This window comes from Mya arenaria, chromosome 10 (assembly GCF_026914265.1).
Source record: "Mya arenaria isolate MELC-2E11 chromosome 10, ASM2691426v1".
NCBI lineage: Eukaryota > Metazoa > Mollusca > Bivalvia > Myida > Myidae > Mya > Mya arenaria.
The window spans coordinates 46,746,945-46,762,807 of record NC_069131.1 but is presented as its reverse complement, the minus strand read 5'-3'; the positions used below and the strand labels follow the sequence as shown (position 1 = coordinate 46,762,807).

Here is a 15,863-nt window from a genome sequence, read left to right as displayed (position 1 = left end):
TCATTTAACATAGACTGTAATGCTTTTGGTGTTTGAGCGAATAACACCGCATCATCTGCAAAGAGTAACAGAAATATATTGATTTCATTTGCTGTAAAAATACCAGCTATATCAGCGTTAATATTATTTATAATGTCGTTCACGAAAAATAAAAACATTAGACTGGAACTTGGATCCCCTTGTTTAACACCGATATTTGATTCAAAATACCGTGATGTGTTCGAATTATACCGTACACAAGATTTGACAACGCTATACATAGCTTGATGCGCCTTTACCATTTTTGAACTCACATTTTCGTTTAGTAGTTTTTGCCATAGATGTAATCTATCTATTTTATTGAAACATTTTTCATAATCTAAAAACGCACAATACAATTTCTTTTTCGAGCTAAGTGTTTTAGAAATAATTGACTGTAAAATAAAAATACAATCAACTGCAGACTTTCCCTTTTGAAAACCAAACTGATTCGTTATAATTTTTTCATGTTCTTTTGACCATTTTGTGAGCCTATTTAATAGTACCTGTGAATATATTTTTCCTATAATATTTATCAGAGTGATTCCTCTGTAGTTTTTGGGATCCTCTATGTCCCCCCCCCTTTGAAGATTGGTACAATTATGGTATTTTACACAGTATTTAACACTGCACGGTTAAATAAAAATAACACATAAATTATTATTATTATATATGCATGATTTTAATATGAGCATCTATACTTTTGTAGTGCTTTTAATAGTCACTGAAACTCGCACTAGCAAAACATAAGGCATCTGGCATATTGTTTGTGTCTAAAATGTTGATTAATATCATTTTGGGTTCACATATTGAGATAAACAACACATATGATTCATGAAGAAATTTAATGTCTTATGTAACTTAAACTTACCAAATTTCACAGTATAGTCCATTATTTTTATTGTTTCTTAATCAACATACAAACAATCCATTTTAAAATGGGTGACATGAAAAGAGGAGCCAATGCCCATTAAAATGGTATGCGATATGTTGGTATAACTTTATTGTCTTTAGACAAACCACCCAAATCCAATGTCACATTCTCGTCTTTTTCTGTTGTCACTGTCAGAAACTGTACATCAAATTCCAATTAGCGACTTTAGCGGGTTATCTGCCCCAAATCCCACTATAGGTGGCGCTGCTGTCGAGTAGGTCCTTTATCCGGGTATCCTCGGATCTTATCAATTCATCCACGCCATTGTTGTTTACCCAAGCGTTTGACAGTTATACATTGAAAGTGATTAATCATGCCTGAAACAACTTGTGTTGTACCATTTTGTTCACGAAAAGGACGTCATAAGTTTCCGAAGGACAAAGCCCGACGAGATGCATGGGTGCACGCAATTAAAAGGGGAAAATCGAAGTTCGAAATGTGGTCACCTACGAAGTACTCGTATATCTGTGAGAATCATTTCACGGGAGATGATTACCACTCTGAGACGTATTCTGGTGAGAATAATGCGTTTGTATATGTTTTAATTCATTATAAATATAAAAGATTTCAATGCAAATAAAAAATAGCAGCCCTAATTTGCGCACTGACCATATATACAATATACATGTCAAGGAACTAAATCAGTAAATGTACAGTGCAGTCCGTTGTGTATCTTTCGAATCTGTTCTTAATGGCTCTCAGTTATTTTCCGCATACCAGAATTTTGTCAGATTATGTAGTGACTCTGCAACCCCCTCTCCCTGTTTTCTCATTTCCCCTTTTATCCTCCTGTAATGTGGTTGTGGGGGGGGGGGGGGGTAAAACAATAAACTTGTGCAAAACCCCCACCCAAACCCCACCTGTGCAAGACTTACTTAGAAATCATAACTATTTTTTTAATCATAAATGGTGATTATGATTTTGATAATTAATATTTCTATTTCTTTTTTACATTTCAGGGGTCGAACGACAGAAAAAGGCTCTCCGAAAAACCGCCGTTCCAAGTGTGTTTTCTTGGACATGCCAAGACACATTGCAGAAGAAGAGGGCACGCAAGGACAGATGTCTCTCTCGAGATGCTAGAAAGAGGAAGCTATTCCACGACATTTCGAATATCAGTGAGGAGCCACAGCCAGAGTTTATTGCTCAGAAGTTAGAAATTGTTTCAGATGATTTGGATGTTGGGGCAGTTGAGGAAGTAATTCCAATGGACACTGAAACTGTATCTGAAGTTGAAACTGATGTGCAAGGGATACCTTCATATGTAGATGCTGTGGTTCAGACACCAAAACAACCAGCATTTTCTATTTATAACTTTGAACATGATTCAGCAGCAGTTCATTTTTATACTGGACTTGAAAATTATTTGAAATTTATGTTTGTTTTGAGTACACTTGGACCAGCAGCATATCATCTGAACTATATATATCACTCTGTTATTAGTGTGACTGTGCCTGACCAATTTTTAATTGTGTTAATGAAACTTAGGCGACACACAACAAGCTTTGAACTGTCTAGAATGTTCAGTGTTGCTGAAAGTGTAATTTCAAACATATTCATTACATGGGTTCTCTTCATGGAGAAACAGTGGAGGGAACTCAACATCTGGCCGAGCCAAGAACTTGTTAAGCACTTTGCTCCAAGCAGTTTCAAAAGAAACTACCCAAACACACGTGTACAGGTCTTTTACCTTCGCATCAAACTCCACCCGGTACTGGTCCATGTATTCGATGGCCTTCTCCATTGTTATTGGTGCCATTTTAGCATCTGAATTTACATCTCTGTATCCACTAGTCTTGGGCAGGCTCATGTTGAATTCTGGTAGAAGATCTTCTTCCCTGTTGAAATTCTGGTTTCTGTCATATGCCTCCAGTCTGGAAAGATACGAAATTAACTTGTGATACCATATATTGTGTTAAAAATTTCCCCACCCACTGTATTCTGTCGTAAAATACATGTAAACACGAGCATATAATCCGCTAAAAGTCATTGCAATAAAAACACAAAAGTGTTCACATTTCAAAGCTTTATTAACATTACTAAAATGATAAAATCATTTGTTAAACAACTTAAATTATCAAGATATCGATTTAACAACTAGTTGTCCTCGGGCTACATTTTGACAAGTTTACCTTTCGATTAATTCCTTCTTCCGTCCAGTCAACTTTGCATTGCGTCGCCTTAGCTCCGTTTTAAGCTGGCCTAATGATAAGGTGCAAAAATTTGAAGCCATGTTGCGATATCAATTGAATATTTACAAATTTTATCGGAATTTTATCACCACTGTTATCGATCTGTAATACGGAAGTAAACTAGGGACCTATTCGACAACAGCGCCACCAAACGAGCACCTGTTTGACAAGGGCAGATAACCGACTAAAGTCCCCCATTTAGCGACTTTAGCGGGTTATCTGCCCCAAATCCCACTATAGGTGGCGCTGCTGTCGAGTAGGTCCTTTATCCGGGTATCCTCGGATCTTATCAATTCATCCACGCCATTGTTGTTTACCCAAGCGTTTGACAGTTATACATTGAAAGTGATTAATCATGCCTGAAACAACTTGTGTTGTACCATTTTGTTCACGAAAAGGACGTCATAAGTTTCCGAAGGACAAAGCCCGACGAGATGCATGGGTGCACGCAATTAAAAGGGGAAAATCGAAGTTCGAAATGTGGTCACCTACGAAGTACTCGTATATCTGTGAGAATCATTTCACGGGAGATGATTACCACTCTGAGACGTATTCTGGTGAGAATAATGCGTTTGTATATGTTTTAATTCATTATAAATATAAAAGATTTCAATGCAAATAAAAAATAGCAGCCCTAATTTGCGCACTGACCATATATACAATATACATGTCAAGGAACTAAATCAGTAAATGTACAGTGCAGTCCGTTGTGTATCTTTCGAATCTGTTCTTAATGGCTCTCAGTTATTTTCCGCATACCAGAATTTTGTCAGATTATGTAGTGACTCTGCAACCCCCTCTCCCTGTTTTCTCATTTCCCCTTTTATCCTCCTGTAATGTGGTTGTGGGGGGGGTAAAACAATAAACTTGTGCAAAACCCCCACCCAAACCCCACCTGTGCAAGACTTACTTAGAAATCATAACTATTTTTTTAATCATAAATGGTGATTATGATTTTGATAATTAATATTTCTATTTCTTTTTTACATTTCAGGGGTCGAACGACAGAAAAAGGCTCTCCGAAAAACCGCCGTTCCAAGTGTGTTTTCTTGGACATGCCAAGACACATTGCAGAAGAAGAGGGCACGCAAGGACAGATGTCTCTCTCGAGATGCTAGAAAGAGGAAGCTATTCCACGACATTTCGAATATCAGTGAGGAGCCACAGCCAGAGTTTATTGCTCAGAAGTTAGAAATTGTTTCAGATGATTTGGATGTTGGGGCAGTTGAGGAAGTAATTCCAATGGACACTGAAACTGTATCTGAAGTTGAAACTGATGTGCAAGGGATACCTTCATATGTAGATGCTGTGGTTCAGACACCAAAACAACCAGCATTTTCTATTTATAACTTTGAACATGATTCAGCAGCAGTTCATTTTTATACTGGACTTGAAAATTATTTGAAATTTATGTTTGTTTTGAGTACACTTGGACCAGCAGCATATCATCTGAACTATATATATCACTCTGTTATTAGTGTGACTGTGCCTGACCAATTTTTAATTGTGTTAATGAAACTTAGGCGACACACAACAAGCTTTGAACTGTCTAGAATGTTCAGTGTTGCTGAAAGTGTAATTTCAAACATATTCATTACATGGGTTCTCTTCATGGAGAAACAGTGGAGGGAACTCAACATCTGGCCGAGCCAAGAACTTGTTAAGCACTTTGCTCCAAGCAGTTTCAAAAGAAACTACCCAAACACACGTGTACAGGTCTTTTACCTTCGCATCAAACTCCACCCGGTACTGGTCCATGTATTCGATGGCCTTCTCCATTGTTATTGGTGCCATTTTAGCATCTGAATTTACATCTCTGTATCCACTAGTCTTGGGCAGGCTCATGTTGAATTCTGGTAGAAGATCTTCTTCCCTGTTGAAATTCTGGTTTCTGTCATATGCCTCCAGTCTGGAAAGATACGAAATTAACTTGTGATACCATATATTGTGTTAAAAATTTCCCCACCCACTGTATTCTGTCGTAAAATACATGTAAACACGAGCATATAATCCGCTAAAAGTCATTGCAATAAAAACACAAAAGTGTTCACATTTCAAAGCTTTATTAACATTACTAAAATGATAAAATCATTTGTTAAACAACTTAAATTATCAAGATATCGATTTAACAACTAGTTGTCCTCGGGCTACATTTTGACAAGTTTACCTTTCGATTAATTCCTTCTTCCGTCCAGTCAACTTTGCATTGCGTCGCCTTAGCTCCGTTTTAAGCTGGCCTAATGATAAGGTGCAAAAATTTGAAGCCATGTTGCGATATCAATTGAATATTTACAAATTTTATCGGAATTTTATCACCACTGTTATCGATCTGTAATACGGAAGTAAACTAGGGACCTATTCGACAACAGCGCCACCAAACGAGCACCTGTTTGACAAGGGCAGATAACCGACTAAAGTCCCCCATTATCAGTGTATCCCGGTCTACACACAGAAATATTTAAGAAATTTTATGCTTTGGTATATAGAAAATACAATTCCGTTCCAAAATATTACAAAATGACATTGATTTTATGAACAACAGTATATCAGTCTTCAAACTAAATCCACTTTCGTAAAAGGCGGCCATTTTCCTTACAAGCGCTTAGATGATGATAATAAGCAAGTTTCAAGTTTTATTTTCATCATGGCATATAATATGCGTGTGATATCACAAAACGACATTGGACATTGGACATTCAAAATCGAATGTTGTGCGAGCACGACATTGGACATTGAGATTTCAAAAATGAATGTCGTGCTAGCACGACATCGGACATTGGACATTCAAAATCGAATGTGTTGCTGGCACGACATTGGACATTCAAAAGTGAAAGTCGTGCTAGCCCGACATTGGACATTGGACATTCAAAATCGAATGTTGTGCTGGCATGACATTGGACATTGGACATTCAAAAGTGAAAGTCGTGCTAGCACGACATTGGACATACAAAAATCGAATGTTGTGCTGGCACGACATTGGACATTCAAAATTGAAAGTCGTGCTGGCACGACATTGGACATTCAAAAATGAATGTCGTGCCAGCACGACATTGGCCATTGGACATTGGGATTTCAAAAATGAATGTCGTGCTAGCACGACATTGGACATTCAAAATCGAATGTTTTGCTGGCACGCCATTGGACACTGAACATTCAAAAGTGAAAGTCGTGCTAGGACGACATTGGACATTGGACATTCAAAATCGAATGTTGTGCTGGCACGACATTGGACATTGGACATTCAAACGTGAAAGTCGTGCTAGCACGACATTGGACATTCAAAAATCGAATGTTGTGCTGGCACGACATTGGACATTCAAAATTGAAAGTCGTGCTGGCACGACATTGGACATTGGACATTCAAAAATGAATGTCGTGCCAGCACGACATTGGACATTGTGATTTCAAAAATGAATGTCGTGCTAGCACGACATTGGACATTCAAAATCGAATGTTGTGCTGGCACGAATTGGACATTGGACATTCAAAACTGAAAATCGTGCTGGCACGACATTCATTTTTGAATGTCAAATGTCGTGCCAGCACGACTTTCAGTTTTGACATTAGACATTGGACATTGTGATTTCAGAAATGATTCAAAATCGAATGTTGTGCTGGCACGACATTGGACATTTAAAATCGAATGTTGTGCTGGAACGACATTGGACATTGGACATTCAAAATTGAAAGTCGTGCTGGCACGACATTGGACATTCGACAGTCATAAATGAATGTCGTACCAGCACGACATTGGACATTTAAAAATGAAAGTCATGCTGGCACATTCAAATTAATGTATGACATGTTTTATGAATGAATGTTTTCTACCGACTTTAAATTAATTCGGATGGCATGCAATTTTCGGAATTAATTATTTTGAGATATTGTCTTAAAATTATTTGAAAAGGGCTAGAGATCACTAAAGCAATGAACCATTACAAATTTATAAACACCAAGAGAGCATTGTCATTACGATTCCATCGCAATATTTGAAACTTAAGCATGATTTAGATAGACATGGTGTCACATATGCAGAGAAAGATTCAAATGAATATATTTATAAATGGTCGTGGATTATATGTAGACAAACAGTGATAATGCTTTCGAAATGGCATACTTTTAATAAGCTTAATTGTTTACACACCACTGCTACACATCCAGTACCATTTATAAACGAAGTGAAGATAATTTTATTCACAGTATATGATGACATATGGAAAATATACACATGCATTGATGATTCCAAAAAATATAAATGTAATCGTTTCTACATCTACTTTATCTGGTTTTACGTATTATAACACGAAATATTGTCAATGAGCCTATTATTGCCTGTCGACTTATTTTTTATCGACTCAATTAGTCACAACATTCGATTTTGAATGTCCAATGTCCAATGTCGTGCCAGCACAACATTCACTTTTGAATGTCCAATGTCGTGCCAGCACAACATTCGATTTTGAATGTCCTAATGTCAAATGTCGTGCTAGCAGGACATTCATTTTTGAAATTCCAATGTCAAATGTGCTAGCACGACATTCATTTTTGAATGTCCAATGTTCAATGTCGTGCCAGCACGACTTTCACTTTTGAATGTCCAATGTCGTGCCAGCACAACATTCGATTTTGAATGTCCAATGTCCAATGTCGTGCTAGCACGACATTCATTTTTGAAATTCCAATGTCCAATGTCGTGCTAGCACGACTTTCACTTTTGAGTGTCCAATGTCCAATGTCGTGCCAGCACAACATTCGATGTTGGATGTCCAATGTCGTGCTAGCACAACATTCGATTTTGAATGTCCAATGTCCAATGTCGTGCCAGCACAACATTCGATGTTGAATGTTGAATGTCCAATGTCGTGCTAGCACGACATTCATTTTTGAAATACCAATGTCCAATGTCGTGCCAGCACAACATTCGATTTTGAATGTCCAATGTCGTGCCAGCACAACATTCGATGTTGAATGTTGAATGTCCAATGTCGTGCTAGCACGACATTCATTTTTGAAATACCAATGCCCAATGTCGTGCCAGCACAATTTTCGATTTTGAATGTCCAATGTCCAATGTCGTGCTAGCACGACATTCATTTTTGAAATTCCAATGTCCAATGTTGTGCTGGCACCACATTCATTTTTAAATGTCCAATTTCGTGCTAGCACGACTTTCATTTTTGAAATCCCAATGTCAAATGTCGTGCTGGACGACATTCATTTTTGAATGTCCAATGTCGTGCTAGCACGACTTTCATTTTTGAATGTCCAATGTCCAATGTCGTGCCAGCAAAACATTCGATTTTGAATGTCCAATGTCGTGCCAGCACAACATTCGATGTTGAATGTCCAATGTCCAATGTCGTGCCAGCACGACATTCATTTTTGAATGTCCAATGTCGTGCAAGCACAACATTCGATTTTGAATGTCCAATGTCGTGCCAGCACAACATTCGATTTTGAATGTCCAATGTCGTGCCAGCACGACATTCATTTTTGAAATCCCAATGTCCAATGTCCAATGTCGTGCTGGCACGATATTCATTTTTGAATGTCCAATGTCGTGTCAGCACAACATTCGATTTTGAATGTCCAATGTCGTGCCAGCACGACATTCATTTTTGAAATTCCAATGTCCAATGTCGTGCTAGCACGACATTCATTTTTGAATGTCCAATGTCGTGCCAGCACGACTTTCAATTTTGAATGTCCAATGTCGAGCCAGCACAACATTCGATTTTGAATGTCCAATGTCCAATGTCGTGCCAGCACAACATTCGATCTTGAATGTCCAATGTCCAATGTCGTATGTTTAGCTAACTTCACACAGCTACGATTTCTTGCCTTTAGCTAAATAGAAATCGATAAGCATTCTTTTAAATTTAAAGAAGAAAAATTATCATTAGTGCTATAGTTTTCCCGAAATCCTGAATATTCCTCACGTAATATCACCTTTATTTTTGTACAAGGGCAATATAATGCCTTTACTCCATATATCAGGAAAAATACCTTAGTCCAGAATTACATTCAAAAGCTCACAAACAATGCAACATTTATTCATGAACATTTTTTAAATATTCATTGAGTATATCATCAAATATTGAAGATGATTTATTATTTTTCAACAATGCAATAACTTTTTTTTATCTCATCTACTGACACAGTAGCATTTAGTTCACTTTTTGTATTTGCAACATTTTGCAAATCTAGTTCAATAAAATCATCATTTACATTTACAACCTTTTCCTTTAATTTACTAAAATGTTCAAAAAAATAGCTCACTAGACATTTTGTTAATAATCTTTAGTTTCTCAAAAGATCCCAATGAGCTTAAGGGTATGATTTCTATAATCGTTTAAATTTCAAAACAAACTCACTTTTGAACAAATTTAATTTCTTATTTATTTGCTTTTTGTACTTCCTACTACTAGATAACATTTCTTCTTGATGAACTCTGGATCTGTTCCTTCTAAACTTGTTTTTGCTTGACAAATATTTACTTCCTAAATGGCTACAATTTTCATCAAACCATGGTTTATTACTACTTTTTACCCTTCTTTGTTTTATTATTAGTGCAAATGTTCTTCTCTTTGATGAGAACATGATCATTTGCAGCCGTCAACAATTGATTGCTGACTTTATTGGTAACATTATTTATTACATCATCATTATAAATTTTACTGTCATACAAATGATAAATTTTAATAGAGAGATCATTAATAACAGTTCGATCAAAGCTGTCTTTAAAACTGCCTGCCAAATTCTTATCCATTGTAGGTTTGTTTAATACTGATGTGAAAAACTACAGAAACAAGCTCAGTAGCAAAAGGTTTAAACATAAACCCGGTTTAATGGCACTTGGTAAACGCCAAAGACATAGAACACAAAAAACAAAAAAAAATCACAAACAAGAAACATGGAAGAAACAGCAAAAAACTCCACTTTTAACTAAATGAATATTATGCACTTTTACCATTCAAATCAAATCGTGTAAAGCGTTGACAGGCTATCGACCTGCTACAATTTATGTCATAGTCATGTAATGCCGAATGAAAAGGAAATTAAGTAAATATTTCTCAGTTTGCCTCAGAAATTTCAGTCCAATATCTTGAGTATGTAGCATAATGCATATGCATATTTTAATAAAAAAAAACTGTTCGTTCTTTCTACGAGTGACATATGTTGAGGGCATTATTAAAATAGATGTACATCAAACATACAGGGAATAAATAGTATGTGGGTGATTCAATCCAGAGGTATAAAAGTTTTCGCGAAGGAAGTTATGAGCGAGCATATAATATCTTTAGATGTTTATGTTAATAATGATGTTTTACAAAACGTTGCAGGTCGAAAGCCATTCAACCCTTTACGCGCTTTGATTTATGTAGAGATTTGATATCCATGATCAGCTTTGGAGTTCTCGAAATATACTTTGGGGCGAGGATTAATGGATTATTGTTGAAAAACTCTATTTTCTTATCTTTTAGGTTCAATATCTTATTCATCCACGGCATTAAGGCATTAAGTTCAACCCCTTCTCTTTTACACCAGCTTTTACAGTATTTGGATAACTGTCTGTCAATTCTAATTTACATGTATGGAAATTAATTTCAGATGCCATCCGGTATTTAGGACCTGTATTTAGCAGCTTTCTTTCAAGGAGATTGTTTTAATAAAATTAAGATCTCCTGTAACAATATGTCCAACAGGGTCGTAGTGGTACATTGAGTCAACACATCCTCAAGAAGAAGGTGTATTTGCAAAAATGTCATCTTCTGCTATTACTTTATTATAATTAAATATGAAATTTCTAATAGGCTTTTAGTTATAACATATTATTGGCACTTCGTTATTCTTAAAGTATTGTGGAATACATTTTTCTACATGTTTATTCTTGAATAAACCATTTAAATTGAGAAGTTCTATACCCTTGTTGCTAAAAGAACGTTTGATACGATATCTTTTGTGTGTATCAACATTCTCAATAGTGGGATGAAGGTAATGTTTCGTATAACCAATAACGATACAAGAGCATTTATACTTTGGATCTGTTCTCAAAATAATATTATCCGCTTCCCTATCGATTAAGCGTACTGAAGTAACTGCAATTATCATATCTTAATTTAAACCACATAATATTTTCAGTTGACTTGTCAAGAAAAACTATATCGTTGAATAAACTGTTCGTAATTAGTACTCCGACACTACCATTTTTACGGAAACAATTTTCTCTTTTTATGCTTTTAAAAGTATAACCCTCAAAATAACTGCATCATATACCTCTAATTTTGTTTCAGCTAGACAGCAAATGCCATATCTGTTTACAAAATCCATGAAGTTAGGATCATAAACCTTTGGTATTAAGCCGCATACATTAACAACGAAAGTTTAACAGTACAAGAATTATTAGACAAAAATGCGGTAAATGTAAAACAATTGCTTAAAAACTTTCAAACTCTCCAAAAATAACAAATTGTTTTCAATTGTATATATATATTTATGTTAGGTCTTACCTGCAAATATCGGTGATCCCGGCTCGATGCATTCTGTTTTTGAAACCTTTTTTGGTATCGTTTGTTATTTACAAGTTTATTTTTTGTGAAAGTTTTATGAAATTATTTATTTTAATGAAATCTTCAATATTACAGGTTATTGAATGTTAAGTTGGTAAACAAATATCTAATATGCTTTTACATGTATAAAATGCTAAGATAACTTACTTGATGCGGTGTGCATCATTTTGCAATTGATGTTAAATTATTGAGTGTTATGTTTTTTTCCTTAAGTTATGAAAGACAGAAAAAGGTTATGGATATTTACTAACTGTTGACTATAGTACCTAGCGTACTGATTCCAGATTAAACCATTTACATGATCATGATTATACTTTGTATAAAGAATGTATTCCTAAATGATATTATTGCCCGATAGTAAATCGGAATACTTCGATTCGATTCGATTATCTATAGCAAATTGAGTCCGATTTTCAAACACTACAAAATACCATAACCCATATATCCCATGGTTACATCCCTTTCATATGTATTATGTTAGGAGCTGAGGTATGGTTAAAACTATATAGGAATTGGTTTCGCTTGTAAGTAAGATTGCAATTGTACACAATGCCAGAATTGTATCACCTCGACACATACCTTTAAACACACGTGTTGATGACCTTCTCCCTATGAATTATATCACCTCGACACATACCTTTAAACACACGTGTTGATACCTTCTCCCTATGAATTGTATCACCTCGACACATACCTTTAAACACACGTGTTGATGACCTTCTCCCTATTAATTGTATCACCTCGACACATACCTTTAAACACACCGTGTGTTTATGTGTCGAGGGCATCGTGATTCATTATTGTATTGTTATTTCCAGTTTTTATTGTCATTTGATAATTACCTGTCATTTATTTTGTTGAATGCATATTATTGCAGTATTTTGTAATACCCGCGCGTACTAGATTTGGAATCCTTAAATCATGTAAATTACTTGTCGGTTAATAAGCTGGGCTCCCACTGCCGATCAGATCAACTCGATCAAGCCCGATCAAGCGATCGGGTACTTGTCTGGGTAGGTCGGCATGATTGATCGGGAGTGGTCGGGGAGGTCTACCTTGGTCGGCATCGCTCGGGCTTTCTACCCGAATTTTTTTGACATGTCAAAAAAATTCGTGTAGCGATCGTGTAGCCAAGCGGTCGAGAAGAGCTCGGGAAGCGATCGTGTATTGATCGAGTTGAAGATCGAGTTAATCGAGAAACAATCGTGTAGCGATCTTGTTTGGTCGGATTGACATCTTTTACCCGATCTGTAACCGATCTTCTCGACTTCTACTCGAGTAATATACGATCGCATCCCGATTAAGTAGATCTCTGTTCGATCTCTTGTCCAGATTATCAAGACTGCTACCCGACTACTCCACGACCACACACGACCGCACACGATCAAACCCCGATCACTGTTCGACCATACACGAGCTCACGTGACTAAAGCAAGAAAAGCGTGCTGACCAGTGTCTCATAAGTTGTTTGGACGCTGAAGATATAACATCTTTAGCAAACCAATATCTGTTAAAACATCTTCAGCCAAGCCATTTCTACTACAAACTAAAGATGCCGAGAAAAGGCAAAAGGCCGATAGGCAGTACAATTGCGAGTAAATGTGCAGTTGCTGCGCCTCAGCCTGAAATCGTGGAACCCACCCAGGAAGAGAGTAATGAGTCGCCTATACCCCCTACTGACTCTTCTGCCGAGCAAACCAGAAAAGAGCAAGTAGAAGAACGTCCGACTTCTCCTGAGATAGAGGTACTAAGCTTTTGATTTTGCTTTCCCTTCGAATACGAACAAACAACTGTCATTAGACTTATATTTTGTGTGTCAAGTGTTTATAAGGATATAATGCATAATTTGTTTATTTTATCATAACACACTGCTATGTTTGTCATGTATTTTTACAATTAGTACTCTACATGTATATGTTTTTTTCGGCAATATTTTAGGCGCAAAATAACAAACATAATTGGAAGTTTCCTTGTTATTCATAAGTATACTTTTAATGTTTACAGACTGATATCAGGCCCCGGAAGACACTACATCGTACACTCACGCAAGATGAAGAAGATGACCTTGTAGCGTGGTTAAGAGAGAACTCGTTCCTCTTCGACAAATCATCCGCAGGATTCAAGTATAAGGAGAAGAAGAACAGTACATGGGCCGCGAAAGAGGCAGAGTTGGGCCTCAAACCTGGAGACCTGTCGTCAATCTGGTACACGAATATGAGAACACAGTATTCGAAACTAATTAAGCTTACCAACAAATCTGGATCTGGTGCTGGAGAGCGCACAGCAAGGCAACAGTGGATTTTGGACAACTTTGAATTCCTGCGCCCTTATCTGGTACAGCTGCGAACTCAGAGGGGATCCAAAGTAAGTACATGTAGTAATAAAAATCCTGTATAAATCATGTGTATACACTTAAAAGAAATATACGTAATCAAGCATTAAATTATTTCTAAATTTTAATGGTATAAAAGGGAGTTCAGTTTTTTTGCCTAAGTTTGACTCGGATTTAACGACAGCTAAGGCCATATCTCTATTATACAAGGCCATATGTGGACCTATGTTTTAAGTCTTGTGCAAGAGAAATACCATACAACATTTCTGAAAAGTTCATTTCAGAGCCGGGATTCAAACTCAAGCCAACACATGACACAGGATTCGCAGTCCAAGGCGTTAACCTCTCTGCCATCGGGGCACCTTCTTAAAAGTCTGTATTTATTCTGTGTACTTTCTATATTTGCAGTTTGCGGAGAAGAGAAAGGAACTTGTCTTGGAGGAGACAGAGGATGATGTCGCCGCCTCCGATTCGTCAGCACCCTCTACATCAGCAGTATCTGGTTGCCGTCCCAAAGCAGCGCGTGTACTGTCCTCATTGACGTCCGAGTTGGAGTCCGTGCGTGGTGCCATCACAGTTGCGCAAGATCCAGCAGCACACACTGGCCAGTTTTTGGTGTATTTGATGCGCCAAATGGACCAGCAGAGAATGAATGTGTTTGTCACACGTGCAACAAGGCTGGCTCTGGACCTTGCGGAGGAAAGCCAAGAGGAGAAGAGACGACTAGCCACCCAAGAGGCAGCAGGGCATGTAGGTCAACAGATAGCAGATCCAGTTTTTGCCATGCCTGTCCCTCCCGCTCCTACATCATCTATATACAGAAGACAGGCTCCCATATCAGCGGCGTTCGGCTCAGCATGGCAGCAGAATCAGTTTCAGCAACAGGATCACATGCAGCAGGATTTTCAGCTAGCTACCAATATAGCTGCATCTGCACCACCAGCCCATCTTACACCACTGCTGAAAAGTTTTACTCACCTGCAACCACCAAATGTGCAGGCAATCTTGCAACAGCCTACATGTGCTTACAGGTCCATTACACCCGCCATAGAAACCCCAACCACGACTGCATCTATCATCCGCCAGGCTATGGATATGGTCTCGACACCAAATAGTTCCCCCATCCTAACCCAGGAGATGCATGACGCACCCAAGGACTGAACAAAGTAACTGGAAAATGGTTGAACCAGCCAAGTGATTTGATGATGTGATTTTACTCAAGTTTATGTGCATTGTGAATTTAGTTTTTCGACGTTTTGGTTTTTACTTTGAATAAAGGTTAAATAGCCTCATTCTTGATAAATATTACTGTTGACTGTTGAGTCTTCTTAAGTAAATCAATGTAAACTGTTCGTAAAATTTGTTTGGATAGCAATTTATCTTACTTAGAAACTTAATTAGCTTACTTTTGGCATAAGGCAAAATAACCCTGTTATTATGTAGGTTTCTGTCAGTATTAAAAGTTGAACTTAAATGTGTATTGTTATAACAAAACAAGGCTGGTCATGCTGGTAGCAATTACTTAAGAATACATGTATTCTAAAATTTAATATTTTTCTTCAGCCCCTAAACAATTAATCAATCAATTAAAAGTGAGCGTTGTGTTCTGGTAGTTAAAACGTTCGACCTTATGAAGAGATGTCTGCTACCGCAACTTGTCCTATACGTGTAGGTTATAGTTCATATAATGGAAAAATAACCAAATTTAATACAAGCGAGCGAAGCGAAGCGCCGTATTAAGTTTGTTTATTTTTCCATTATATGAACTATGACCGACTTATAGTTAACCCCGCCCACTATCATTCCTGTGCCTTCAA

At 37.1% G+C, this 15,863-nt stretch overlaps 5 protein-coding genes across 5 annotated transcripts; 3 read left to right on the top strand and 2 right to left on the bottom strand.

Moving 5' to 3' along the window:
- Positions 1 to 1,164: 1,164 nt before the first annotated feature.
- LOC128204750 (uncharacterized) lies at positions 1,165 to 2,621 on the top strand (the record flags this gene model as incomplete). The annotated part of the gene is made up of 2 exons (XM_052906155.1): positions 1,165 to 1,467; positions 1,912 to 2,621. Coding segments are annotated over exons 1-2 (912 nt in total), but the record flags the coding sequence as incomplete, so codon positions are not given.
- A 6-nt stretch (positions 2,622 to 2,627) lies between these two features.
- Positions 2,628 to 3,262, bottom strand: LOC128204749 (uncharacterized; the record flags this gene model as incomplete). The annotated part of the gene is made up of 2 exons (XM_052906154.1): positions 3,085 to 3,262; positions 2,628 to 2,826 (listed from the first exon to the last, which is right to left on the bottom strand). Coding segments are annotated over exons 1-2 (300 nt in total), but the record flags the coding sequence as incomplete, so codon positions are not given.
- An 89-nt stretch (positions 3,263 to 3,351) lies between these two features.
- On the top strand, positions 3,352 to 4,848 carry LOC128204748 (uncharacterized; the record flags this gene model as incomplete). The annotated part of the gene is made up of 2 exons (XM_052906153.1): positions 3,352 to 3,701; positions 4,139 to 4,848. Coding segments are annotated over exons 1-2 (912 nt in total), but the record flags the coding sequence as incomplete, so codon positions are not given.
- Positions 4,849 to 4,854: 6 nt separating this feature from the next.
- Positions 4,855 to 5,489, bottom strand: LOC128204747 (uncharacterized; the record flags this gene model as incomplete). The annotated part of the gene is made up of 2 exons (XM_052906152.1): positions 5,312 to 5,489; positions 4,855 to 5,053 (listed from the first exon to the last, which is right to left on the bottom strand). Coding segments are annotated over exons 1-2 (300 nt in total), but the record flags the coding sequence as incomplete, so codon positions are not given.
- Positions 5,490 to 12,667: 7,178 nt separating this feature from the next.
- Positions 12,668 to 15,704, top strand: LOC128205187 (uncharacterized). Its single transcript, XM_052906661.1, has 3 exons — positions 12,668 to 13,458; positions 13,719 to 14,078; positions 14,455 to 15,704. The coding sequence occupies exons 1-3, from the start codon at positions 13,267 to 13,269 to the stop codon at positions 15,205 to 15,207; spliced, it is 1,305 nt and encodes a 434-aa protein (XP_052762621.1). The 5' UTR covers positions 12,668 to 13,266; the 3' UTR covers positions 15,208 to 15,704.
- The last annotated feature ends 159 nt before the right edge of the window (positions 15,705 to 15,863 follow it).

Bases quoted from the DNA above. Each gene is read 5' to 3' on its own strand.
- LOC128205187 (XM_052906661.1), top strand. From the start codon at position 13,267: ATGCCGAGAAAAGGCAAAAGGCCGATAGGCAGTACAATTGCGAGTAAA. The intron at 13,459-13,718 runs GTACTAAGCTTT...TAATGTTTACAG, and splicing joins CGACTTCTCCTGAGATAGAG to ACTGATATCAGGCCCCGGAA. The intron at 14,079-14,454 runs GTAAGTACATGT...CTATATTTGCAG, and splicing joins GAACTCAGAGGGGATCCAAA to TTTGCGGAGAAGAGAAAGGA.